The sequence below is a fragment of the Harpia harpyja genome, chromosome 1, assembly GCF_026419915.1.
Source record: "Harpia harpyja isolate bHarHar1 chromosome 1, bHarHar1 primary haplotype, whole genome shotgun sequence".
NCBI classification, from domain to species: domain Eukaryota; kingdom Metazoa; phylum Chordata; class Aves; order Accipitriformes; family Accipitridae; genus Harpia; species Harpia harpyja.
Window position 1 is genome coordinate 99,223,965 of NC_068940.1, and position 26,273 is coordinate 99,250,237.

Consider the following 26,273-nt stretch of genomic DNA (forward strand, 5'->3'; position numbering starts at 1 on the left):
CTCAGATTTCTCAAAAACGAACTTATACTACATTATTTTCCTGATGATCTTACGTATTTTATCCTTTAAACTTTTCATAACCTCACAGAAAACTATTCTAAAGTTAAATTCATTGTTTATAATCTTGAACTAAAAAGTAAATTAAAAAAGCACAATTAGTCTTTTTTCCCCAAAGTACTACTTTAACACAAAACACTATCACATGATACAACCAGTTTGATTTTTGTTCCATCCCTGACTCTTTCTGCTTGTAAGCTATGACTTAAGTTATTTCTCTCCACAAACCTCAGCTCCTGTCACAAAGTTCTTTTTAATTCTAAAATTCTTTTCATTTGCCCTTAGCTGCATCTCTGCTCTTACCTCATTTTTTCCACACCTATATTCCTATGTATTGTGATACCTGCTATTCTCTGTGCTGTTTACTGTAGCCTTCAGCATTTTATTGCCTTTTTATTAAACACACCTGAAACTACATTGTTTCACTGATGTATAGCATTACCAAAAAATCACTACTATTGCAAATAAATCAACTGCACTGAAAGAATAGCTAGACACTCAACAACAAACTGCACACCTCTGACAATAACAAATCAGTACACAAATATCTAATATTATCTTTATTTACCTTGCACCTTCTGGACAGGAGCTATATGTAAAGTGCAATGGCTTCAGAACATTCTCCAGAAGTATTTTTGCAATAGGGACTCGAGAAACATCAGAATACTCAATACTCGAGGGAAGCTTATTGTTAATTAACAAATAAAGCGACTTGTAGTAGCCTGCAAATAAGAAATATCACTTTTTAAATACAGTATTATTCTTCTTCTTTTCCGTACAAAACAACTTATATACTTAACATTAACTTGAAAAATACTTTACAATTCATTCCATGAAGCTTTACTTACAAAGACATTTTACAATAGTCCAAGTCACATTCACATAACTAACAGGATATACTAGCAACCTCTTTGGAAATATCGCTTCATAAAATCATAGGTAGATAATTGCATTCAGAGTCAGCTTGATTTTCAAAGACTGATCACTCCTGCTGATGAAGTGAATAATTGGATTTTTTTTAAATTATGACCTATGAAAAAGATGTTCTCTTCTCCTCTGAGTGACTCTAGTCATGTTTTTGACAGCAGTCCTTCCACCCTTTCAGAAATGATGAATTTTCCCCTCTAATCCAAAACATGACTGCATCACACATGTAAAAGTCCTGTTGGCAGGATGTCTCAATTCTATAAACACCTTGCCTTAGCAGGCTGAAGAATACAATTACTGTTTCCAAAACAGGGATCTCTCAGTAATAAAATGCATTACTACTCAAGCCATAAAGACATGTTTAGAGGGTAATCTATTTTTGTCTCACTAAAGTACAAATGGAATCACGTGATTTCATTCTTCTTAAACCATCTTCCTCTTTCTCAATGAACTCCTAAACTAAGATTCAAGTTCCACAACTACAGGAAACACTGTAAATGCCAAAATAGCGTTGCATGATTGAGAGGTCCAGTCCAAGACCCTTTGTCAGGGACTACCTAAGTTCACATTCAATGCAACAAGTGGAAGTCACCATAAAGAAATAACTTAGCAATGCTGACAAGATGCACATGAAGACAAATTATATGCAAAAACATATACTAATAAAAGCTAATTACAGATTTTTTACATATTAACCATCATAAATGATTAGGAGACAGAAAATTTGTAGTTGCACACGACCACTTCTTTTTTTTTTTTTCCCCATTTTAAGTGACCAGAAAGCTGAATTCTTCTACTAAAATATATGATATAACATCTTGATAAGCTGTCATATTCAGTTGTGAGGACTGAATATTACACTAAAAGAACAAATGTAAGTATTTTGGAATATATATTTATTATATAGTAAGTAATGAGACAAACACAAATACTTCTATAGTTCCAGCTACACCTAGGCAAGTAAAATATATGTGCTACAGTAAGAGTCATTTTTTCTGTCATAGTGACTTTGACATGTAGTAGTTAAAACCAAATCCTTAGTAACAGAATAAGATAGCCCAGTCCACTGAATGTAAGTTGAAGCTTACATAGAATTATTCCAACAATTAACTAACAAATTGGAAGGTGCTCTTTTTGCTTTTTATACCAATGAAGCTGGATCCAAGATGTTTATTTCATAATGTTTTTGTCTTTTCTCCCCACTCACAAGTCTTGCAAACTCAAGCTATGGTATCAGAAAGCCAAATTAATTTTTTCACACATTCCCAGAGTAACAAGGTTTCTTCGAGACAAAACACAATTTTGGTGATAACTACACAATTCATTAACTTTCAGTATGTTTACACAGGTGTAACGGATGGCAGTTTAGCAAACAGTTTTGCTGATGACAGTACAAGGGAAATAAAAGCTAGGCCACCATCTCTTTGCTGAAGTGTCTCTAGTATTAGCAGGATGAAAAGGTAATGCCAATTTACGATAATAATGAAAGTTAGCAGTTATAGAGAACAGTACTGCAACACAATGGCCAACTTTTACACAACTAAAGCTTGTATCTGCCACGGGGGGGGGGGGGGGGGTGTACACACAACTACTGGAATAAAACTTTTGTTAGGAAATATCCACCTACTCTCAAAATCTGTGGTAAAAGTCTGTATAAGTAACTTGGTAGAATATTCAATTTATAAACAGAATTTCCAAAGAAATTAAACAGTAATTTCTCAAGCAGTGATCTCATTACAAGCAAAATACCCATCTAATGTATAGGTTAGTGTATGCAGCACTTAATTCATCATGTCTGTGGTAAACGCAAAAATGTGATTAAACAACATGGTCTTCAGGTATTACACATTCTGTTTAATTTTTGAGTATTTCCCAGAACTTCTAGATCCTAGCTACTCACCTTTTTGAATCATGTAGTGCAAAATTTGTTCAATTAATGATGTCACATAGCTGACATCTTGTAAAACAGGCAAATACGTATTCTCGGATGAAAATACCTCAAGCATTCTCATAGGAAGTGCAACATTCAGACTGTCATCATTGCAATTTTGCAATAGCCTATAAATGAAATTAAATCAAAATTATTTAACACGATATTTCTCTTATTTCACCACAGCCATATGTACACTGATTTAAAAGTAAAACTACAAAAAACATTTCATGTTCACCTTAAAATAACTTATTTCTACTTGGTTTCCAAGTGCTCTCAATAGGTTAGCTACATCTTTTTGCTGGCACCTTTATAATAATAATTCCTGATTTTAGGGTTTCTACAAATATGGTGCACTCTCTTTAAATCCTACTAAATTCTTGCTTTCAATGACTTGAAAGTTTGGAAGTCTATTGGACAAACTGGAAAAGAAGCAAAGAATAACACATGTTTTTCCAACATGTATTACTACTCAGATTAAAAATGAAGCCATGAAAGCCCCAGAGCAATATGGGCTGGGAACAAGTGCTGGGGAATGTCATATGTATAACTAAAACAATATGTCTTTGATTACAGACTGAAATATTAAAAATACAACCATTCCCACCCTTTTAGCAAGTTGCTTACGAAACAACTACCAGTAACCACAGAAATGGTGAAGATTAAGAGCCGGTTTAGAATTAAAAGGATTTGTTAGTATGAGATGTATATAGGCATAGTTGCCCTAACAATGTACTTTCTTTCCCAGCCATTCAGAAAGATGGGACCTATCAGAAAAAATTGTTTTGACACCATAGCTAAGACATTTCACTGAACAGAAAAAAAGATACTCTGACAACAAGACCTTTTTTGCACACGTAGCTGCAATCAAACTGACATTTTTTGCTACGATATTACAGTCACCTTTTTTTCCATAGCATCAAAAGCTACAACTTCTCATGAATCTGAACTTATCCCAGGGAAATACTTTTTTGGCTACCTGTCCCACTACTCACTTTCTGGGCTTCTGCAGAAAATTAAAGTAGCTCAGAAAGCAAGAAAGACACCCATCATCATGCTGGCAAGGTAAAGTTAAGAAGAGCTTCTTCCCCCATTGTCCCTATATGTATAGGCAGGGACAGCTCTTCCACTCCTTTTGTTTTCCCACATCACCCAGTCAGGAAGGGAGAGTGGGAATACTAACAGAGCTGCATTTACAAAACCACAATTTCAACTGTAGTGAAAAGAAAAAAATTCAATCCAGTGACACCACAGCTGTGTTCTGCTGTACATGGACTCTGAAGCCCACCACTCAAGTCTTCAGTATCTGGTGTCACTGTTTATTATACATACAGTATACGTAATTGTAAGAACACAAGGTTCAGTGACTTGAATGAAACAATTTTCTAAAAAAGCCTCAAAATTAAAAGGAAAAAAATCTATTTTAAAGTTCTGGAGAGTATAACTGGTTCCTATTATTGATAAGAACAAATATATTGTTTTCTAACACTAGGCTTTAGCTGCCAGCTATTCAAGTCACCTTGATAGATTTACCTTCCTGTGATCCTCCAAGGATCCTCCCACTACAGATAATAAATGTACTGCTGAAGCCAGTAATGTAACTGCTTAACATGTCTTAAATTCAAAATACAGTGCAAGGAAAGGCATCTTAAATAATATTAGTTTTAAAACAAAATATATCCAAAGTATATCCTTGGAACATTAGTCTAACTCAGATAATATCGTCTAATCACTATCAGTTCTTCTGGTTTCCACAAATATTGCTAATGATATCGCTATACGCAAACAGTTAAGAACATACTTATGCCTATCTCTAGGCAGGGCATCCCTTACGCCCATGTTGAACTTGAAAGTCAACAGAGCTTAAGAACATTCCACTGTTCTTACATAGGAACAAGTATCCAATACCATGGCCTAAACATGTATTTAATATAAACAGTTCTCTCCATAAAATAAATTTACATTTAATACTTCACCTGTTGCAAAAAGAAACAAACAAGTGCCCAGCTAATTTCTCAACCCACTTTAGACAGTAGCACATAGGAAAAAGAATTTACCTGCAACACAGCCCCAACAGTCTTTTTATTTGGAATAAGCAAGTAAGTCTGTCTGGACCATCCAATTGCTTAACAAACTGAGAACTCTGTTTAATTAAATTCTGACACATCCATACCTGGGAAAAGATATGCACAAGTTTACTGTTTATAACAACAAGTTATATTATTTATTGCAACACAGACAGCAGTATTTCAATGCTGGTTTGGATACCTTTGGAGGACTTATAAAACACAAAGTAAGACAATCATGTTCAGCTGATAAAAAAGAAATTGTTACACAACAAACTACACAACTGCTTGTACTAAACTTTCAAAGTTAAGACTGAATTACACTTACAAATAACTTTACTCTTGCAACAAATTTATCTGATAATTTTTTTGTTTTAAATAGGCACAATTGTTTAATGTCTATTATTAATACCCACTATGAATCATATTTACTTGTACATTTGGGATGTTTGCAGTGACTTTGCAATTGATACGCCAGCATTATTGACCAGTGATGAAAAAAAGAAAACAAAACCAAAAAAAACCCCAACCAACCCAAACACCTGAGAGATGACCAGAGAGCTAAGTGGAAAATGTCATTTAAAAATTAAATTCTAATAGAAGCATATTATTTTTAATAAACTCCTGTGAATAATACACATAGGATTTTTCAAGGCTTCATTTCACAAATTTTGTGTGTGTGTGTGTGCACATATAAAATCTAATTTTAAGTTATTCTGCCTAAATGAAAAACAGCAGAGTGCAAGCCAGCAAAAGCCAGAATTCTTAAATGAATTTACTGAAGTGGTCAAAGCCTTTTTTGCATCCCTTCAAAATCTTTTAAGTCAAAGAGTACTTTAAAAGTGCATGAAATAAAAGTACTATGGATCAAAGTATGTAACAGTACTCACCAAACGCTTAGAATCCTCATTCTGTCTATAGAAAAAGAGTAACTGACGAACTAAGAGAGTCAAATTGGCTCCATTAGCAGTGGAAAAGGTTCCTCCAGACTGGGCCAAATCAGCACAGCGATCAAATTCACTTCTTTGGATAGAGTACTTAAAAATAAGACATGCATCAATATATCAATAATGGTTATGATGTAAAATAGAGATGCAGAACTTTAAAAACTTCATTTCAGCTCCCCATCCGAAGTGGTTGCAAAGTAGTAAAATGGATACAACACATATTTGTTAAGAGATCAAAACACATACACAATATCATAGTTAAAGCCATAACTGCTTTCTGTAATTCAGGAAATACACATTGCAACAAATTTTTGCTTTTCAAGTAAAGAATATCACATCAAACATTTTCACCTAGTTTACTTAATAAACATTAGCGATTTTAAACAGATACAACTCTTTCTTAAAATAATCTACCCAACAGCAGCTTAGAAAGAACATCTTTTTGACTCAAACTACCACCTTAGCCATAACGAAAAAAAAAAAGTTCCACTGGTGTGTGAAAGCTGCTAATACCTAACTGTTTTCATTTGCTTTGTCAGCTCAAAAAAACATTGTGTAATCCCACTGAAGTCCACTGGCACAGACATGCTTTGCAGAATAAACGTCCATCTACTAAAATATTGAGGTTCAAATGAAAATGTCAAGAGGGAAAAAGAACTTCCACTTTGTGCGCACACACAATACTCAAGAAGATGAAGATTTTTCAATGGAATTATGTATTACTAGAAAGTCTCATTTGCAGCAAAACTGTTTTACATCTTTCTAAATAAATAAATAAGTACATACTTGATGTTTTCTGTCTCTGTACCCTCTTACAAATGACTGGATTATTATTGCATTTTTCAGCCTCCGCCTTTCTTCCTGTAAAACAAAGAAAGAAAATTGAAATCAACATTGTGGAACTGACTCTAATTTCTACCATTTTATGAAATATATTTGTATACAAAAGGAATTTTTTTAAATTAAAATTAAGCACTAATCATCAGTAAAATAAAGTGTTTGAAGGTTTGCATCCAATACACATAAATCAGGGAGCAAGCGTTTTATGTTTTTAAGTGTAAATTTACCACTAAGATATTGCAAAAGAATTTTTAATACTCAATAAGTATCTAATACTACAGAAATCAAAATAAACACATTCGTATTTTATTAGACAAAGTCTTAATACTAAAATGTTGAAGAATTCATCAAATTCAATGACACCCTTCCTCTTTCTGCATAGATCAGCTAACACTGAAGACCCGCTTATTTGTTTCCATTCAAATAATATATCAGTATTACGAGGCTGGTGCAGTTTAAATGTGGTGAAAAAAAACACAAACCAGAAAAAAAAAATCCGTTATTTGGAGACAATACTGCAGTAAAAGGAAAATGAGCCTTAATGCTTTAAGCCCAGGAGCACGATATGGAAATTAATAAAAATTCTTGCTCTCTCCTTCAAACCAGACATGTAAAGTGAGTCATTTTATGATGTCTTCCTCAGTAGCTAGAAAGAGTAGTTAAAACCATCCTTTACAATGGCTCACTTTCTGAGAAACTGAAAGCCAGCTTGCTTAAGGTACTACAGAAAGAGCACTCAGTGAGTCCCCTGACAACACACACCCCCGGCATATCCCATCACAATAAATATCCAAGGGAAGTGGCTACTGTAATTAGATTTCTAATAATGTCCATATAGTTTCTTACGCGATGAAAGAGGGAAGTAAATAAAATAGTTGCTTATGAACCTACAGCTACAAAGCAGTTGTTGAGGAAAGGAAAGTACGAAGACCAAGAGTAAAAATCAGAGAAGCCTGCTTCAAGAAGAGAAACTTTAACCTAATCAATCCTTGAACTATAACGAGCCCATAATTCTGAGGGCCACCAAGCAAAACAAAATACCAAAATGTTTTTATAAATTTCATTAAAATACATTTGGGAAAGTTCACATAAACTTTCAACTCACAAAACCCTGATTTCTAATTTATTGTCCCATACAGACACATCCAACTTAAGAACTTAACCTGAACTGACCAAAGAAACACCAGATGAAATTGCTATCCAATGCCTATTGTATTTTTCTTGGAAACCCTGGTTCCTAAAGCAATTTCTCTGAATAAGCATATACTTGAAAGACTCTGATTACCTCTAGAGCGTGGACCAAGATCAAAATTTTGATAGGCCAAAGGATATTTTTCTCTCCAAAGTATCTAACAGTAAAAGTGCAAAGTATGGGGGCAAGCCAGAGAGAGTTTCGATTACAGAGAGGCACTGCCTCTTCATAATCATAATGCAATGTTTGACTAAAAAGTAGGTATCTTCTCCTTTTCTCTAGGTACAGGTTTTATCCTAGAATACATAATTGTCAATTAGCGACCCTTAATTGCAAAGGTTTTAAGTCTGAGGTCACTGCTAAGATTCTGCTACAGGCATTTTTTTAAAAGCCATAACTGATTTTATTCTCAGAAGAGTCATTCGTTTTGTGAGAATCTGATATATGCCACAGAAAATCATTGTGTGTATGTGTGTACATATACAGATATGAGTATATGACTTTGCATCAGCTTTGCAGCAGACAGAATTAAGCAACTGAATGGGTTATTTTGATATATGGCAAAAAGTTCATGAAGCGCTGTCGTGCTTTAACCCCAGCCAGCAACTAAGCACCATGCAGCCACTCACTCACTCCCCCCCACCCAGTGGGATGGGGGAGAAAATCGGGAAAAGAAGTAAAACTCGTGGGTTGAGATAAGAACGGTTTAATAAAACAGAAAAGAAGAAACTAATAATGATAATGGTAACGCTAATAAAATTACAACAGCAATAATAAAAGGATTGGAATGTACAAATGATGCGCAGTACAACTGCTCACCACCCCGCCGATCGACACCCAGCTAGTCCCCGAGCAGCAGTTCCCCGCCCCCCCTTCCCAGTTCCTATACTAAATGGGACGTCCCATGGTATGGAATACCCCGTTGGCCAGTTTGGGTCAGGTGCCCTGGCTGTGTCCTGTGCCAACTTCTTGTGCCCCTCCAGCTTTCTCACTGGCTGGGCTTGAGAAGCTGAAAAATCCTTGACTTTAGACTAAACACTACTGAGCAACAACTGAAAACATCAGTGTTATCAACATAGCACTGTACCAGCTACTAGGAAGACAATTAACTCTGTCCCAGCTGAAACTAGGACAAGCGCAAAGAAGTCTTTTTGCATATGTTGGTAAGGACTCACTGATCATAAATTTGATTCGTAACACAGCATTGTGAACTAACGGGTGAAATCCTAGTAACTTCCTAGTAAGTTGGTCTGTAATTATACATCCAGATTGGAAAAAAAAAAAAGCAGCATCTGTCCTCAGAAACAGAGGAGCCACTGCAGAACAACTATTTAATCTAGCAAGGGTCAAACACATCTTTAAGGGCCAAATAGCTATGCTTTCTTGATTAGCATGAAACCTACATAGTTATACTTTTTACATCATTTTTAAGACCAAAATTTTTTTTCAACTCATATCGGGGGGGGAATGACAATATGAACATACTCACTTTAAATCCATACTACCAAATTTTGTTTTCGTATTGCCACATACATTCATGTTTTAAAACTGGCGTGTTTTCCTTTCATTGCCTATTCCTCCTTTGCATTATTCCAGACTGAATTATCCATGGCAGTAAACTTCCATCACAAACCAGTATTAAGGTTTCCTAAAGCCTCACACATCAGCTTCTCATTGCTCCTCAATTATCAGGTCATTTCAAAGCACTTTAGGATGTATTCAAGTATCACTGTTCTGATTTTACCTTCACAGAACTGAGGCACACATTGGGGAAGTTAATTACTGCAGGTCATCCAAGAAACCATAGCAGAACCAGGAAGAGAAGACAGTTTGCTGAGACCAAACCACAGTAACAGATTATTGACAAGCCAAAAAATGCAATTTGCTAGCCAAATACCTATCTCTTCTCAACAAAGACTAGATCCAATGAGCACCAAAATAAAAGGAAAAATTCCCTTTGCACCTAGCACATGCTTAACTACCTTCTTTTGAGATGAAAATCACTTCTGGGAAGCATCTTAAAAGCAGTCAAACAGTTTATCAATCCTAGTATACTGGAAGACTATACAGAACTTGCAAACTGAAACAAAACATTCCTGAACTAAGTACAACTGCAGCAGAAGTACTTTGGACTGTGAATGTTATACATCAAAGAAAAATCCAGTGCGCATGCAAATGCTTACAGTCTACTTTACCTCTCGTTTTCTCCTTTCTTCCTGAGTACGATGCAGGAGAGAAGCCTTTTCTTCCTGTAAAGCACAAATAAAGATGCTATTGCATTTTCATTCAAACACGATTCAAATGTGTTCATGACATTTAATACAGACTTCACTTTGGGGATTGTTCATAATATGTAATACGTAAGACATTGGAGAAAAGCAAGCGTTAATAATTTTCGGCGCTTACAAATACATGCAATGCAACCCTCTCAAAAGCACAGTGATGGAGGGAAGCTATGTAAAAAGAAAGGGACAGGCAAACCGCAGCAAACTATACTGATCCCTGTCCAGGTTTGTGTTCTCAGCATCCCAGTAATCTAGGCAAACACCATCCGTTTACAAATGGGGAGCTGAAACATAATAGGGTCCCAATCCTACCAGGTAGTACCAAATGTTTATCGAGTGTTTTCCTTGCTTGGAGTGTACGCAAGTCATTGGCCCAGGTGCGTACAGCAAGTTGTGGCATGTTCAAAGCAATCGCATACTGTTCCAAAGCCCCATGCTTTTGTCTAACTTGCAAAAAAGCATTAAGCTCTTATATTTACTTATCCTTTTCCTCAAAACGTGTCCAGAAAGGATGTCAAAACAGACTTATGTAACATAAATGGAAGGAATTTTTTCTTTTAAAATTTTGAACTCTTCACTCAAATTAAAGCTACAAACTGAAACTTTCAGGACAGTGATCTCTCCAATAGAGAAAAAGAATGCTAAAGTATTCATGAAGCCTCTAAAGAACAATACCATTACAATAGAAAACCTGTGCATTAGCTTTTAAACCACAATCTTAAATCAGTACACATAGATTACAAAATATAAACAAAGCTTTATTTATTTGCAAGAATCTCTTACTGGATGGTTCTGTGTAGTTTCCAAGGAAATATACAAAATAATTCCTTTTTGTTGCAGAGTATTCAGCTCCCACTGCAGACAATAAGAGTTGAAAGTACCCTGGCACCAGTCTAAAACAGACAACAGATTTAAGGAAACCATTTTCTTTTTTTGCCTCTGTGACACATGTAACTACTTCCTTTTTCTCCCTATGCCTGAATAAAACACAGTCAAGCTGAAAATGTATTGTATCTGAATACATAAAAATAAATTTGAAGTTGGCAAACAAATGTTTACAAAATATTTAACCACATCTAAAACAACCGTGCTGGAATATTTTCAATGTCTATATGCAGATACGAAAACTGAGGGCAAAACGGTTCTGCATTTCTTTTTTGACAATACAGAGGAAGCAAGGTCATGACTCTCCTAGTTTCTTCAGGATAGAATATACTTTAACACAGACCACCAAGAGAGAATGAAAAAAGAAAAACATAGATGCAAAAGGGGAATTTAAAATTGGGTTTGTATTTCAGATCATTTACTGGAGCAAGCATAAAGAAAAAAAATCCCACAAGAAGGTTAACCATCTTTTCCTCTAAAGACAGTATTTATGGCCAAAGACACCACTAACTACAGCTATTGCCCTCTAAGGACAGGTTTTTTTCCATGTGTTAAACACAGTATAAACAAATCATACCAAAATCCATACATAAGATGATGTATCTCCACTCAAGCAATAGGAAAGGCTCCAGGTCTGCTTAGTAACATGAGGCAAGAGATTCTGACCTCACACACACAAAAAAGACAAAATAATGTACTAAATCAAGAAATAACCAACAGATGGCTTAAAGTTTCAGGACTTTTTTTAACAATTACTTCTTTTTCAACAGCTGATACTCAATACATTAAAGAAGTTAGTAAAATGTTCCTATTTAGAAGTGATCAGAGTGACAACTCTTCAATATGCTTGGAGAGTTGCATTCTGCAGGCAGCACCATGCAGAGAGCATTTCTGCTTAGAAGCAGTGTTGGTGAATTTGTCCTTACGCTTCAGAGCAGACTGAAAGAAAAAGCAAAATAACATACAGAAAATGGAAGACAAATTGCTACGTGAGTGGAGAAGAGAATCATACAAAAAAAAAAATACAAACACAGTAAATGCAAGGGATTAGTAGATAAAGGAAAATAAGCGGCCAGAGGGCTTATCAAAAACAAGGAATTTTAAGTATTTGGAGAGGGAGGGAGATATAGGAGGACAGCGTATCCTCACTTAGTGTATCACCAGCTTTGCATTGATCACGAATGAAATCTCTTTAAACCAATTCACTTTTTAAAAAAAAACAAAACTAAGTTTTTAGTCAATGTCACATACTTGCTTTGAGTATTTGTAAGGAAAAACACCAACTTGCTAAAGTATAAGTAAAGTACAATAGAGGAACTGTCTTAAGACAAAGAATAAAATATTCAGGTAAGTACATCCCACCTTTAAAAAATTATTATGGGTCAAATAATACTGTTGTTCTTGTTCACAAGACACACATAGATCAGAAACATAAAGGAATACAATCATAACTATGAATAAAGGATATATTTAAATTAAATGCAAGAAAAATATAACTCCTTCAGAGTTACTCAACCCAACTGGAATACACTGTCTCTTCAGAAATTAAAAAGTAACAGTAAATACGCAATAGAAAATAAATCTGCTGTGGGAAAGAGATGAAAAGAACTATGAAAAAAACCTTCTTCATGTACAAAGGGCATTCTAACAAAATTACTTCTTAAGGACAGCTAACTGCACAGTCATCTCTGAAATCCTCCCTGCCTTGCCTCTTAATAAACAGTACAATGAAAAAGAGCTAAATTCAGTAGCTGTTGCTCTGTGGCTGGTTGTGAATGTCAACAGCATTAAGATGAGTGATGTACATTTGACAACGTCCATCTATACGGTCATGTGACTGCTGACAGCTACAGCAGCTGTTCCACCACCTCCTCCTGCCTACCTACAGCCAGAGCTACTCACAGTACGAGATCGTCTGACAATAACTTCCAAAGATCACACCTAGCTCATTCCTACTCCCAATCTTCCTTGCCTCTCTTCTGTGATGATCACACTATCTTCCTTCTTCACCTGCCAGACAGGCAGACGTCAGGTATCAAGTCTACCTGTTAAGGTAGGCAGACATTTTAGGAGGAATGAAGCATCAGCTTGTCTTGATACCTTCAACCCTAACTCAAAAGGAGCAAAAAGACATTTACTGAATCAAATTCTCAACACTTTCTATGATGTAGTCTTCTTTCTTCAGGAGCCTGACCTCCAAAGCGCAGAACAGGGAATACACTGTGTGTTTCATGCAATGTTTACTGTATGACTTGCAGTCCCTTTCCTGTCTGCTCCTTCCCCCAACAGAAGATACTGGTAAAGACAACCAACCTCAGGCTCTAACGCGCAAGCTGCAGGACCATGAAAAGCCCGATTTCAGAAGTTTTCTTCACCAAATATGCAAGGCATGACATAAAGAAACAAGCAAGCAAAGCAGCAGTATGTGACAGCAAAACACAATGTGACATTAGGGATGATGACTCAAAGAGTAAGACAGAAGGGGGAAAGAGGCAAAAACAAGGAAGCAGATGGAGGACAGTATACAAAAAGGAAAGCTTGTGACTACCATCAAAGAAATGTTAAGTAATATTTGAAATGTTAATTTATACATCAGGATAAAACTCCTATGTACCATATTGTTCATCACAGCAAAGTTGAAAGTCGCACCACAGATGTAACAGACCAGGTGATGAGAACAGCCACATCCAACAGTGTAACATTGTCAATGTCAGTGCTTCAAAAACTCCAATTAAATACATAATGAAAGAAAAATTTGAATTAAAGCTACTTTCTTGTCCTCATTTTGCTGAAATACACTCTTAGTTGGAAAAGTATGTTTACACAACTCCTAGCCTTTACGTATCCTAGACAAAGACTGAGTAACATAAACAAATATACTAATTACGATTCTTTTCGTCCTGCATTTTAACACTTCGCATTGAGAGTAATAATAAACTTTCAACCCTCTTGGCTCAAAATTCAGGTTCAGAAAAAAAAAAAGTATATACAATTAAACTTTTTCAAATACTTCTATTATTTGTTGACTTTTAAAATCTGAAACTGAACACTGCTGGACAGTCATGTTAACAAAGCTATCTTAGCTCCATGCAAGTAAATTTAAAACCTAAATATGCTAGATGCAAAGGTGAAACTGAGTAATTATTTTCAGGTGCTGTCTACACACTGAGCACACTAACAAAAAAAATTAAAAAAAATACACTGACACAAAAATTAAATATTATTAATAAATGTTTGAGATTTATTTGTAAACCACAGGAGTTATTTTCTTTCTTTAGTTGAGAGTGCTATTCTATTTAACATTACAATAAGACCATACAAAGTACAAGGCATGACTTCTAGGAAATTCTCATGTATAAACAAATAAGCACTTGATCTTTTAACTTCTAGGGACAATTATAAGATCTTATATGGTTTTCATCTACAAAATCCAGGAACTTGCATCTTTTTTCTTTCCTTAAAATGAGGAACATGATTTTCAGCTGAATTTAGCTGGAACCACATAAAAATCAGTAACAACTTGCAAAGCAAATGAAGTGAGCCAAGCAATTTATAGAATAAAATTCCTTTCAACACAAGTATTTAATAAGTCCAACAAATAAAAGGAAGATTTTGTAGCATTTATTTGTAGAGAACAAAGGTGGACACTGGGAGACGTCCCCCTCCAAAGTGGTTCTTAACAATGTTTCTAGTGCCCAACATTATTTTAGATAGGATAAACTCCACTTCAATTGTTCTTTCTGAATATTAAAAGAAATTAGCATTTTAAAAGACTCACAATGTCTTGAACTGAACCTCTACAATTCAAATTCCATCGGACTCAGAGCTCAGCCAGCCTGAGTAAAACATGTTCAGCAGCTTGAAAAATTCTGCTTTAAAACAGTTAGCGACTCTTCACATCTCTGATTATTTACATCATGATTAAGTTTATATGTAGAGATGACCATCTTCCAGAAGAAGGTATTTTAAAGTACTTAAAATACAACCAGGAAGAGGCATTTGGCCAGGGAAAGCCTGGCCTCGCTGAAACCAATGTCACAGTGCTTGCTAGAAAACATCAGCATTTTAGCTCAAATTTTACTGTAGTGAGTATCTGGAACCACTTTTATCACAGTAGCTACAAAGCCATACACAGTGGAACCAGGACCTCACTGGAGGCTCTAGAGGGCAAGTGAAATGCAAACAGTTGCTTTTAAATTTACTCTCAGTTTGTCTCTATTATGATTTTTAAGATGTATATTGTACACATCATTGCAGTTGAGTGACTTTTCATCTTCTCAGAAACATGCAGGAAAAAAAATATATCTGTAAAAGCAGAAATTTTTGTTTTGAGAAAATAGCACATAACTGAAAATAACAGTGTAATGACTGCTGTCAGCTAACTACAACTCCATCGTTCGTAGCTTCCTTTCAAATGAGGAGAATTTTAAATGTCACCGAGAGGGAAAAAATCCACAAGAATCTAGTATGCATTCATTATATAGTTTCCTACTGACAGACAGTCATTATTTTACAACATGATGGTCTCATCATATTTCCACACCACAGATCTGAAATTCAAAGAGTACTTCAAGACTTAGGCTTTGACATTTCAATGTTCTGGACAAAACACAGTTGTGACTCAGAATGAGGTATGTACTTGCATAAGGATCTATGCCATGTGCCTTATGGGACAAAGGTCTTATGGAGCAAAGCAGTGCAATTCTTTCCCACCATTCAAAAATAAAATGTAAATTTGTAATTGCAGTCTAGAAATCCTGTACTATAAATCCCTAGCATCATTTCATTTCTGTTACCACCTGGTGTATGTTCAAGTAAGATACAGCAAAACAGTAATTCTTCCTGCCTGAAATTATTAACAACTTTAAACAAAACTGTTTTTTAAATCTGTTCCATTGTTACTTAAATCCTATAGACATCTATCACCATAAGCAATCCCAACCTGTGCAGACCTCTCCATACACTGGCAATCTTGCAGCCTACTGTTTTTAAATCATTAATTTTTATTCCACAAGAAGTTACTTCATGCATAGAATACAGACAACAAAGAGCAAACAAGGTGGTTCTGGAGCTCCACCTCCGCACTTCAGCTGTGAGCAGGGGGAAAAATATACAGGAATATAATGCTTAATGTTGTGCTATTAATTTAAGAAAGCATATCAGTAACTACTAAAATAAAATATAAACAAGCTTTGTAAATTGAAAAACTCTGATTATTGAAAATGCCCATATTAAAAGAAATTAGACAGACTTTTTAAAATACAGATGGAGTCATCACTGTTTGTTCATTAGTAATCTTCCATGTCTTCCACAAAAACAAAACCAAAAACCGAAAAGAAACTCAGTGAAGTTGGTTTCACTTTCATGACAGTGCTAACTCATCTGTATCACAAATTCCTGAAAAGGAAGATTTTTTTAAAACCATCTCTGCATTGTAATTTTAAAATACCCTATTTTAAACAGTCTTGGGATTTATAAAAGCATGTTTTAGATCTCTCAAGTGATACTGTAAATTTGACTTAATAATATTCTTTTAACCATTTTTCCTATTAAAGGTTTAAAAGTTGTCATTAATACATTTCACAACCTAAACGAATAACGTGGAGCTACAGAGCCCCTTGTACATCTCAGCACAGGCATGGGGATCCCCCTGCATGGATGTACTAAAGGACAGGTACCTTGTATTATTCTTAACGCTGATCAAATTATTATGAAGGAACACTAGGCCTGACTGTACCAAATCAAGCCGATGTGGTTAAACAGATTCTGCACTATGCTACCAGGAGTCCAACTTCATGATAAAATGAGTGAAACCTGCCAGCTGCCACCAGAAGGCATGGTGACACTCCACCTATATGAGATGCAAAGGATGGGGTGGGAACCACCCAGGTGAAGGACCAGATGTTTCAGTCCACTGCACAGTTAGGTTGGGTTAGTTCAATTTGAACTGCACCTCAAACTAACTCTTCAGACACACCTCTCTTTTCCTGCCTGACACACCACAGAAATTCAGCCACAGCCTTTTAGGCAACAATTACTGTCCTGTACAAAAAGTCCGTGAATAAGTCAAGACATTCCCATATTGAACTCCAATAACAACATTCATTTTTGGAAGCTATTTTACTTCAGAAGTAAAAAAATATGTTTTTCCAGTTACAATTAAAACTAAATCTGAAAATATCTTTTGAATAAAGCAGGGAATCATGTTTTGAGAGTAACAACAAGCAAACCCAAAAATTTAAAAAAAAACACCCACAAAAATTAACTTATCACATTGTAAATAAAATACAGTATCTACACCCTCAAACACATACAAAACCAATGCAAATAGTCCAAATTAATCAGCAGATTTTTGAAAGTAGATATTGAGGGAAAAGTCCAAACACTGACAATACCATCTATATTTTTACACTTTATTACGTACAATGCAATATTAAAACGTTACAATAATATTCTGAAAGGATCAGTCACAGGGATAGTTGAGAACATTAATTTTGGAACCCAGGATTTTAACAAAAATAAGTGATACTTAAATACTACTTTTTTGGCAAAAGGTTTGGTTGAAGTGCCTCTCTACAGCATCCGCAATTCAGACCATCATAATGCACATGAACATAAGATGCAACCAGTATAAAAACAAACCTGAAGCTCTCTGCTTTTATAATTCAAAAATGCCATAAAAGTTAGTGGTGAGAAAGCACACTATATTCAGTACCTTTCTAACTGCCACGAGTCCCCAACTACACTTCTATCATTTTGCCTATACTGATAGGCATTAGTGATGTCAAGCCCTCATGAGGCCTACGGAAACACTACAGACATAGATGTCAATCAGTATCAGACAAGGTATCGACAGGTGACCCATGACCAACACAGTTATTGTTTGCAGCTGCAGTTATGTTAGCAAAACCATACTTTTAATAGTCAGTTTTGCTGATCGTTTATTTTGCTGTAGTTGTATCCACATCAGAAAGACTCTGCTGGCATCTTTAGCACTGACTAGCTCCTCAAACTGGAGTCCCTGCTTTCGTACTGGGAGGGTTTTGCTAATGTAGCCATACAGGTGCAACAACATTTGGAAAGCTTCCCCAAATTGGGTAGAGAGTTATTCTTAGCATTAAGCAGCCTGCATACAGATTCTACCAGTATTTCTGAGTTGTGCTTTATTCCACCAAAGGAATCAAAACAGGCATTACTAAGCATCCAGCTAATAAAGCATCACAGAGGTGCAGCGATGGAAACACACCGTATCTTTCTAAAATTACACACATTTTGGAGGGCAAGGGGATTTGTCAAAGAACAATTTTTTTTTTTCCATGTGCACAAAAAGCTGAAAGGAAACATTTTACAAATCAGCCTTCTGTAAAACCAAGGCCTATAGGTATGAGAAACATGATCCCAAGGAGCCTGTAACGTGAGATAATGAGAAGCTCGTGAAACCCATGTAAACACTTGACACACCAATCTGTGCTGTAGTATGCTTACACAGAACTTCAGCTACACTGCATTTTTAGAAGTAACTTAGTACTGTTTAAAAAAATTCTTTCATTAGTACTGTACACAGTTTCTGAAAATAAACAGCTATTTCAAGGGCATTCTACAGTGTCCATATAACCATGACGTCCAAGGCTGCGACTAACTGATTTGCGTTGACGCAGCACAAGCACTTCACTGTACCAATGTAAGATCATGAAATCTGTGGACCAGTCAGCATCAATCTGATCATGAAATACAACCTCTGTATTGGAAAATGAAATTGATGCATAACCTTCAGTCTGTCCACTTCCTTTACCTCTTAATATTTGCCCTTGGAAATGTATACCTGTACAACATTAACAAATTTGTCCCACATAATTAAAATAGATAGAAATCTGCTGAATTTTCACGAAGAAATCAGTAGGTGTAAAAGAAGATATTATGACAGTTGTTTACTTCTGTAGAAGGAAACATGTTGTGCAAGTAACACTATTAGCAAGTCACTGTCAAAAGTTGCAAAGTACCTAAAGTGTACAGCTGAGGACCAGGGCATATTCTGCCAATTCCTGCTTCATCTGGGGAATATTTATGGCATTTTTGACTGATGTAATGCCATTGTATGTAGTCTGATGAACAGAAATGTCTTAAGATAAACAGAAGATTATTCAGATGAAAAGCTGCACAATTTAAATACAGTTCTGCTACACGTTCTCTTTAATAAATTATGTAAGACAATACACCAAAACCCAAACTTCACTGTGATTTTAATATCACGTAGTACAGTATTGTAGCTCAAGTTTTCTAACTGTATTGCCAAACCTTAAAAGTTTCAGAGAACCAAACTTGCTTACAGTGCACAATAACAAAAACTTAAGACTTATTTTCACCCCTATTAAGATTCAAAAATAACTAATGAAAACTCTCAGTAGCTTCCCACACAATCATGTCCAATGACAACACGGGGAATCAGTATTTTAGCAATGAATTAAAGCGACCCTTACAAATCAGGCCACTTCTAAAAACACTGTCCCTTTTCTTGTTCTTTGGTAGTTCTATGCCCCTCAGTGCTTGACTAAACCTTTGACTACCCTATCCAATCAGCAAGATCCAAATAAACCATATCACTTCTTTTCCATCAATAAATACAAGGACATTCAATAGCCTGGTACAGCAGACAATTAACTACTACTCACCCTGCACACGACAAATTGACTGAAAAGCTGAACCTGTGTCCCGCCAACCCCCCACTCACGTGAATGAAGCCTCCCCCAGCAATTTGCATTGATCTCGAGTTGTGTAAGGCTGTTCCCCCCCCATCTCTCCAGCGAGGTGGGCCCACGCAAGACTTTCCCTTTGGACAGAAATGACAAGAGGTCTCCGAGTCCTTCCCTCCTTCACCCCGGGAGCCCTAGAGACGAGCTGCTCGGGAGGTGCTAGCAGCCACAACAAACCGGATTGCTTGCAGGGGGGACGAACTAAGGAGACATTTCCTCGCTTCCCACAATTCTTACTACACTACAAGCCTGGGAGGGTGTGTGTGGCCCGATTTAAAGGAAGGGAAAAAAAAACCAACACAGAGCCACGGAGATCAGAGATAAACACATCATCGGGAGGGGAGGATTTCTTTGCTCTATTAAACCTTAGTCATAGCTGCTCCCATTTTTGAAGGCCCAACGGTAAAAATAACGATAATACAAGAAGGGAAGGCGGGCGGGGGGACGAGGGAAACCGACACAGACGCGGAGACAGACAGGCGCCGTTTCTTACCTTCCTACTCGCTCCTCCGAGAGACACCTTGGGCCTTGTTTTGAAATCCCCTTCAAAGCTAAACATGTTTACAGCTTATCCCATCTAGAGCGGGGTCCGCCCCCCCGAGCTGACCCCGCAAAGGGGGCGCCGGCCAGCCGGCAGGGGCGAGCGGAGGGGCCGCCGCCGGCCCCGGGGAGGCACAAACCCCCCGGGCTGGCACCCCGCGGCCCGCCCGCCCGCCGCCGGCGAGCGCCGCCCGCCCCCGAGGGGCTGCTCCCCTCACGGCGGCCCGGCTTCCCCCCCCCCTCCTCCTCCTCCTCCTCCTCCTCCCCGCGCCTTCCCCGCCCCGCGGCCTTCGCTTTCCCCGGTCGCCCCCCTTCTGACCGGCGGCGACGGCTGAGTGTAGTGGGAGGGAGGAGGAGGGAGGGAGGGAGCGGAGGAGGGGGCTGGCGGGGCTGCTTCACTTGCACTGGGGGAGCAGCCGGCTGTCGAGAGAAGATGGCCGCCGCCCGCAGCCTCCCCGGCGCGCTCCCGACGGCCGAGCGCGGCGGCGCGCCGCCCCGCAGCCGCCGGGAGCGCGCCGCCCGCGCGCGCCGCGCCTCGGCCACCGCGCGAGGCCGCGCCTCGGGCCGCGGCGGCCCCAGCGCAGGGGGCGGCGGGAGGCGGGAGGCGGGAGGCGGCCGCTTCTCCCCGGCCGACGCTTCTCCTCAGCCGCCGCTTCTCCCCGGCCGCCCTGGCCGGCAGGCCCCGCGGCCCGCCAGCCCCCCCGCCCCGCCCCGAGCCCTCACCCCTCACCTCTGGCCGGGCCTGCTGCCCCCCTTACCGGGCCTAACGACCGGGTTGTGCCCCCCGCCCGTTGGAGCCGCCTCTCTCACAGCCCTGACTGGTGTCCGGTTTGTCCCAGCTACGGTTGTTTCATCTAAAACTTCTTTCCCATTTTAAATATGAGCTTTGCGGGGGTGTACAGGAGCGTTTGGAGCGGAATTTGGAACTGTTGTACCACCTCTGCCCCAGCCGGGCCGCACTGAGGAGAGGGCCTGAGGTGAGGGTCCCGCCTGGCCTTGGCGCAGGGCTGTCTTCCTCAGCGTTGGTGGGCTGTGGTAACATGCATTTTATATATATATTTTTATATATATATTGGATTTGTGCATTTCGTAGGATAAGCATATGATAGACGTTACCCCATTGCAAAGACTTCATGACCAGTATGAAGACGGAACACTGAACACCCGAGTACAGGCTCTTGTGCTTACATAGATGTGAAAATCCACTTGAGAAAGTTCCTGATGCAAGTGGGCTCCGCACAGGATCGGGGCCTCAACAGTCGATAAAGGATGGAAGGAGAGAAAGACTGTAATACAAAAGCAGCAGACCTGAATGGTGACACTATACCCAACGCCCCTCTATTTTGTATTTCTTAGCCTGCTCTCCATTTTTCAGTGCTGTGATTGCATCCTTCCAGGTACAGAGGTGATACGGACAACAGCAATAACAAAAAGCAATTATTCAGTCTGCAGCTACGAGGTGCTAAATAAATATAGGTGGCCAAATCCAGCTTTCATTTGCTTCAGTGGAAATTTGATTGAGCCCTAACTCGTGAATTCTCACATCGGCGTATCACAACAAACAAATAGCAAGGATCCATGTCAGGAGACAATGTATGTGCTTCGCAGCTGTTCATACCGACAACGCAGTGCCATTTAACTGTCGCCAAGCTGACTGAGAAATTAAATACTTGTTGAGATTCCTTTGGATTTGGATGATTTAGAAGAGTCTAAATTTTAAAATTTCAGACTTTTCGTAAGGGAACAAGTGCTTGGCAAGAGTAAACATTAGCCCTGCATTTCCCAAGATAACATAGTTTCAGTATAAGCAAGCCTGGCCTCCTATAAATACTGGTTAGGAATGCAGCTGAGGTTTAGGGCATTGTGAAATACCACATCAAATGTTCGTTCATAGTTTCAACATGTTGCATTGTTGATGTAATATCACACTGCTTTATATGGGAGTGATAGCAAGTTTTTCTTCAAGCATGACAGCATTCTTTTCAAGGGGACTTAAGCCTTGATAAACTTTGTAAGTCTCATACAGAAAAGGACTAGTCTAGGTGTCCCTAGCAGTTAATTCATTGATTTTCATTAGCACAGAAGCGACCTGTTAGGTCACAACTTTGTGCCAAATTTTTATCAGTGACAAAGCCAACTTAGGGATTCAATCCCTCCTCATGTAAGAAGCCAAAGAAAAGTGAAACTGTGGAGAGCAGGGTTTCTGCGAAGTAGATTTTGGACTAATACACATTTGACAGGTTCCAGCTCCAATGTCAGAAGGACACAAGATCCTCTGCTGACCCTGGCTGTTACCTTCTGAATAAGTAGTTGGTAAATGCCATGGGCCCAGCTGATGAATGTTTGTCTGAGAAATCTCAGTCATTTGCATGTGCCCCTAGAGGCCACTCTGGGTGTAATTTTATTAAATGAAAACTTACATAACAGAATAAACTGAGTGTTTGTGTCTTGAATACAGTGAATTTATGGAAGCATAAAATAAACTGTAAATGTGTTTTATTCTTATATTCATTTTTTAAGACAAAGCATACATTCATATCACAGTGGAGAAAATATACAGAAGTCAGAAAACTCAGTGTCACTTAGTCAAAAAGAGCAGAGGCTGGTTTAATATCCTCAGGGAGCAGCAGCAGCAGGGCTGCTCCAGGAAGGAAGACAAGTGGGCACCGAGCATGACCCCAGCACAGGCCATCCCCTCCCCAGTCAGGACAATCCCACAGGAACCAGACAAAGTGGGCAGAGCCCAGCAATGGTTACAGGGTCCACCGACAGCCCTAGGCAGGGCGAGGGGATGAGTCTGAAGGGTCCAGCCACGAGCAGAAGACAGTGCTATGAGGTAGGTCCAAGGTCCATCCAGGAGGCAGGGCTGGAGACAGGTACGCCTGAGCTTAGATGGACTGATGAGCAGTGGGGTGAGTGAGTGGGGGTCCCGGCTGAAGCTGTTCAGGGCAATTAAGTCCTGTCAGTGCACTCAGGGCCCTGACAAACATATACTCAAGGATCTAGGAATATTGCTCTTGTATGTATGCTGTGTTAACACCCACCTGCCTCACCTGCTGCAAATGAAGTTCGCTCCATACGCAGTTTCCCATATTTCTCATCTCCTTCTTACTGCACATTCCACAAGATTTTTTGCATTCTTCTAGTCATAGTTCTTTGCCATTTGATTGTTCCTTCTTTCCCTCTGCAGGCGTATGTACACGTTGCTTCCAGGTACAGCTGGACTGCAGAAGTCCAATTGTTCCTCAGATGCAGTGTCTTAAAAAGATGTCACTACTCAACATTTTCATCACTCCCTGCAATCAAGTTTTGCAAGGGTGTGCAAATACCTTCTTTTTCTTGAAAATGCATGCCATAGAAATTAAAACAGCAATACAAAGATAGTCACGGTTGTTGAAAATAGGGGTAAAGTGTGATTTAATCCACATTACAGAGAAACTCATCTATAGATTCACTCCTGGACCTGCCTCTTGGTACCAAAGGACAGGAAAAGTTTTGTGGTACATATATGACTATTGTAAGATCTTCTTTTTTCCTTTTTCACTGTGAGTGACTCAGAGCAAAGCCATCTTCTACATGTAGCTTGTTGACACCTTGGTACTGAGTAGAAGAAAACCAGGAATGAAGATTTGTTGGGGAGCAATAATAAGAGGAAATAATACCTTCCCAACAGTGATGAAGATCTTCAGTTTATATTGTGCTGGGTGCTAAGGATAACATTACTGAGCCGACTTAAGAACTTTTAAAAATATGGAGATACTGGTACCTTAATGCAAGTAGCGGCACACTCTGCCTCTGTCAGGGGGATTTTGTAGTTTTTGTAAATACTCTTTCTACATATGAAAACAAATCAATAGCATTTAAATTTTTAAAAGAGAATAAATATTATACATGCTGGTTTTATCCTTTGAATGAGGCACCATTTTATATCTACAACCTTTTTTATTCTCAAACTAATCCCCAAACAATTTAACTTCTGATTCATTGCCCTTCTGGCCCCGTTCTGTGCGTATATTCCTGATGTAGACAGGGTAAGCAATCAAGAGCATATTTGGCAATTGCTCAGTTCTGTAGGGTATGATGGCCAAATTGTCACCATCTTACCATTACTTTCCATTCCCTGTGCAATTATAATAAAGTGTCCTAAACTTTTATGCTGACTTGCTGAACTCAGATGAAAATGTAAGATGCACTGACAGCACCTCATTATGTGCTACATTACTTCCCAAGATGCAGAAGCATTTTTTACAAGAGCGCATAATAAATGAATGGTAAATAAGTTAGAAATACTTTAATTTACAGGAGATGAGGCTTGAAGTTAGTCCAAATGCTGTGATAGGCCAATATCTGATTTCTAGTAACGTTTTAGTAAGGTTTGCTATCATATGGACTGGGGGTAGGAGGTAATTTATTTTTTTTAAATTTATTTACTCTGAGTAAAACACTGAAAATTAAATCTATTCTATCAGAGAAGATACTGGCAAGACTGTAATGTAAAAAGCACTTCACTTAAGCACTTCCTTTAGTTAAACCTGAGTGCCAACAGACACTGCCAAGGAATGAAGACATTTTATTTAAAATTACACTGGCAAGAGACCATCAAATTATCCTTAACATTTTCATTAAATTGAGATACAGATATAGTTATGGTAGTAAATCTTTTCAATACAAGGAGTTTATTCCTGAGCCAAGGCCAGATTCAGCAGTAATTGTAGGAACTATTAAGACCTAAAGCCTCACCTACATTACCAAAACAACTGTTCAAGGCTTTAGCCCAGTTTTGAAAAATGGATGGGCTCCATCCTGTACTACAGAGCTAATCAGATCAGCAAACTACAGTGATGCATTTGGATTCCAGTCTGGGGTGATCATTCCATGTTTTGTTGGCTTGGTTCCATGAGATTTTGGGGGGTTCCATTAGAAATCTATGAATATCTGTAGGTTGTCTGCAGTCCATGCTCTCAAGGCTGTAAAACAGTCAAACAAGTGGTACCTTTCTGAATATTGACACGTTATTACTCTATAGGAATGTCAAGCTGAAGAGACTAAGGAACCTTACATGCACAGTTTCTAAGATGAAAAAGTTATTACCTTATGGTCTCAGCTCCTTTATAAGATCTACATAGCTAGATTTCCCCCCAGAGATTTCTACATTTCATTCACAGGTTCTGATTGAACAAGATCATTTATTTTAGGCATCCAGTCTTCTGAGGAGTGTGGGGGTAAGGGCTTATTATAGTGTTATAGCTAGGGCTGTGAGACATTATTGTGTTAGTTGGCAGGTGTTAGTTAACCGTAAATCCTAGTTTGTTTTCTGGAGTCAAAAATTATAAACATATTTAATTCCAATAATAGTGCTGCAAAGATGTTCAGCTAAATAATAAAATAAAGATTAGGATGCTCTTTTCCAAGTCTGCCTAAAAACTTAACTATCAATTTATTTGAATAGGAATGGAGCATTCAGCATCCTTAGATGTTTTTGAAAGCCCAATTGCAAAGAATAATTGCCCTCAAGTGAGCACAAATATAACTTCATATTTACCTTGTTATCTTTGGCTCACCTTTAATATACCTGGAAGCTTTCCCTATACATAAGCATTATAAAAATTGCCATTCCAAGCAAATTCCAACATGCTGATTTTATGCTGACAGAAGCATGTGCTATGGGCTGGTACACATCCACTTCATTTCCTATTTAAATTGGTTGGAGTATTTTCACCTTCCCTTGGTGCCCATGTAAACAAGAGCCTTAACAAAGTCAAATCTTTCATGTGGTTTGAGGAGAACCAGACCAGATTATTTTTTTGGTTTAGGTCACCTGAACTTCCTTGTGATCCAGAAAAACACATACACA

The 26,273-nt window shown here is 38.2% G+C and overlaps 1 protein-coding gene across 1 annotated transcript in view; it reads right to left on the minus strand.

Annotated features, from left to right (window-relative positions):
• The window catches only part of UBE3C (ubiquitin protein ligase E3C), an 83,756-nt gene extending 62,872 nt beyond the window's left edge, over positions 1 to 20,884 (minus strand). Inside the window, exons 1-7 of the mRNA XM_052806760.1 lie at positions 20,373 to 20,884; positions 10,155 to 10,208; positions 6,714 to 6,788; positions 5,871 to 6,017; positions 4,972 to 5,087; positions 2,885 to 3,042; positions 626 to 779 (exon numbers count right to left, since the gene is read on the minus strand). Coding sequence (XP_052662720.1) covers positions 626 to 779; positions 2,885 to 3,042; positions 4,972 to 5,087; positions 5,871 to 6,017; positions 6,714 to 6,788; positions 10,155 to 10,208; positions 20,373 to 20,438 — 770 coding nt within the window. The 5' untranslated portion in view covers positions 20,439 to 20,884. The remainder of the gene's footprint in view (positions 1 to 625; positions 780 to 2,884; positions 3,043 to 4,971; positions 5,088 to 5,870; positions 6,018 to 6,713; positions 6,789 to 10,154; positions 10,209 to 20,372) is intronic.
• Between the last annotated feature and the right edge of the window lie 5,389 nt (positions 20,885 to 26,273).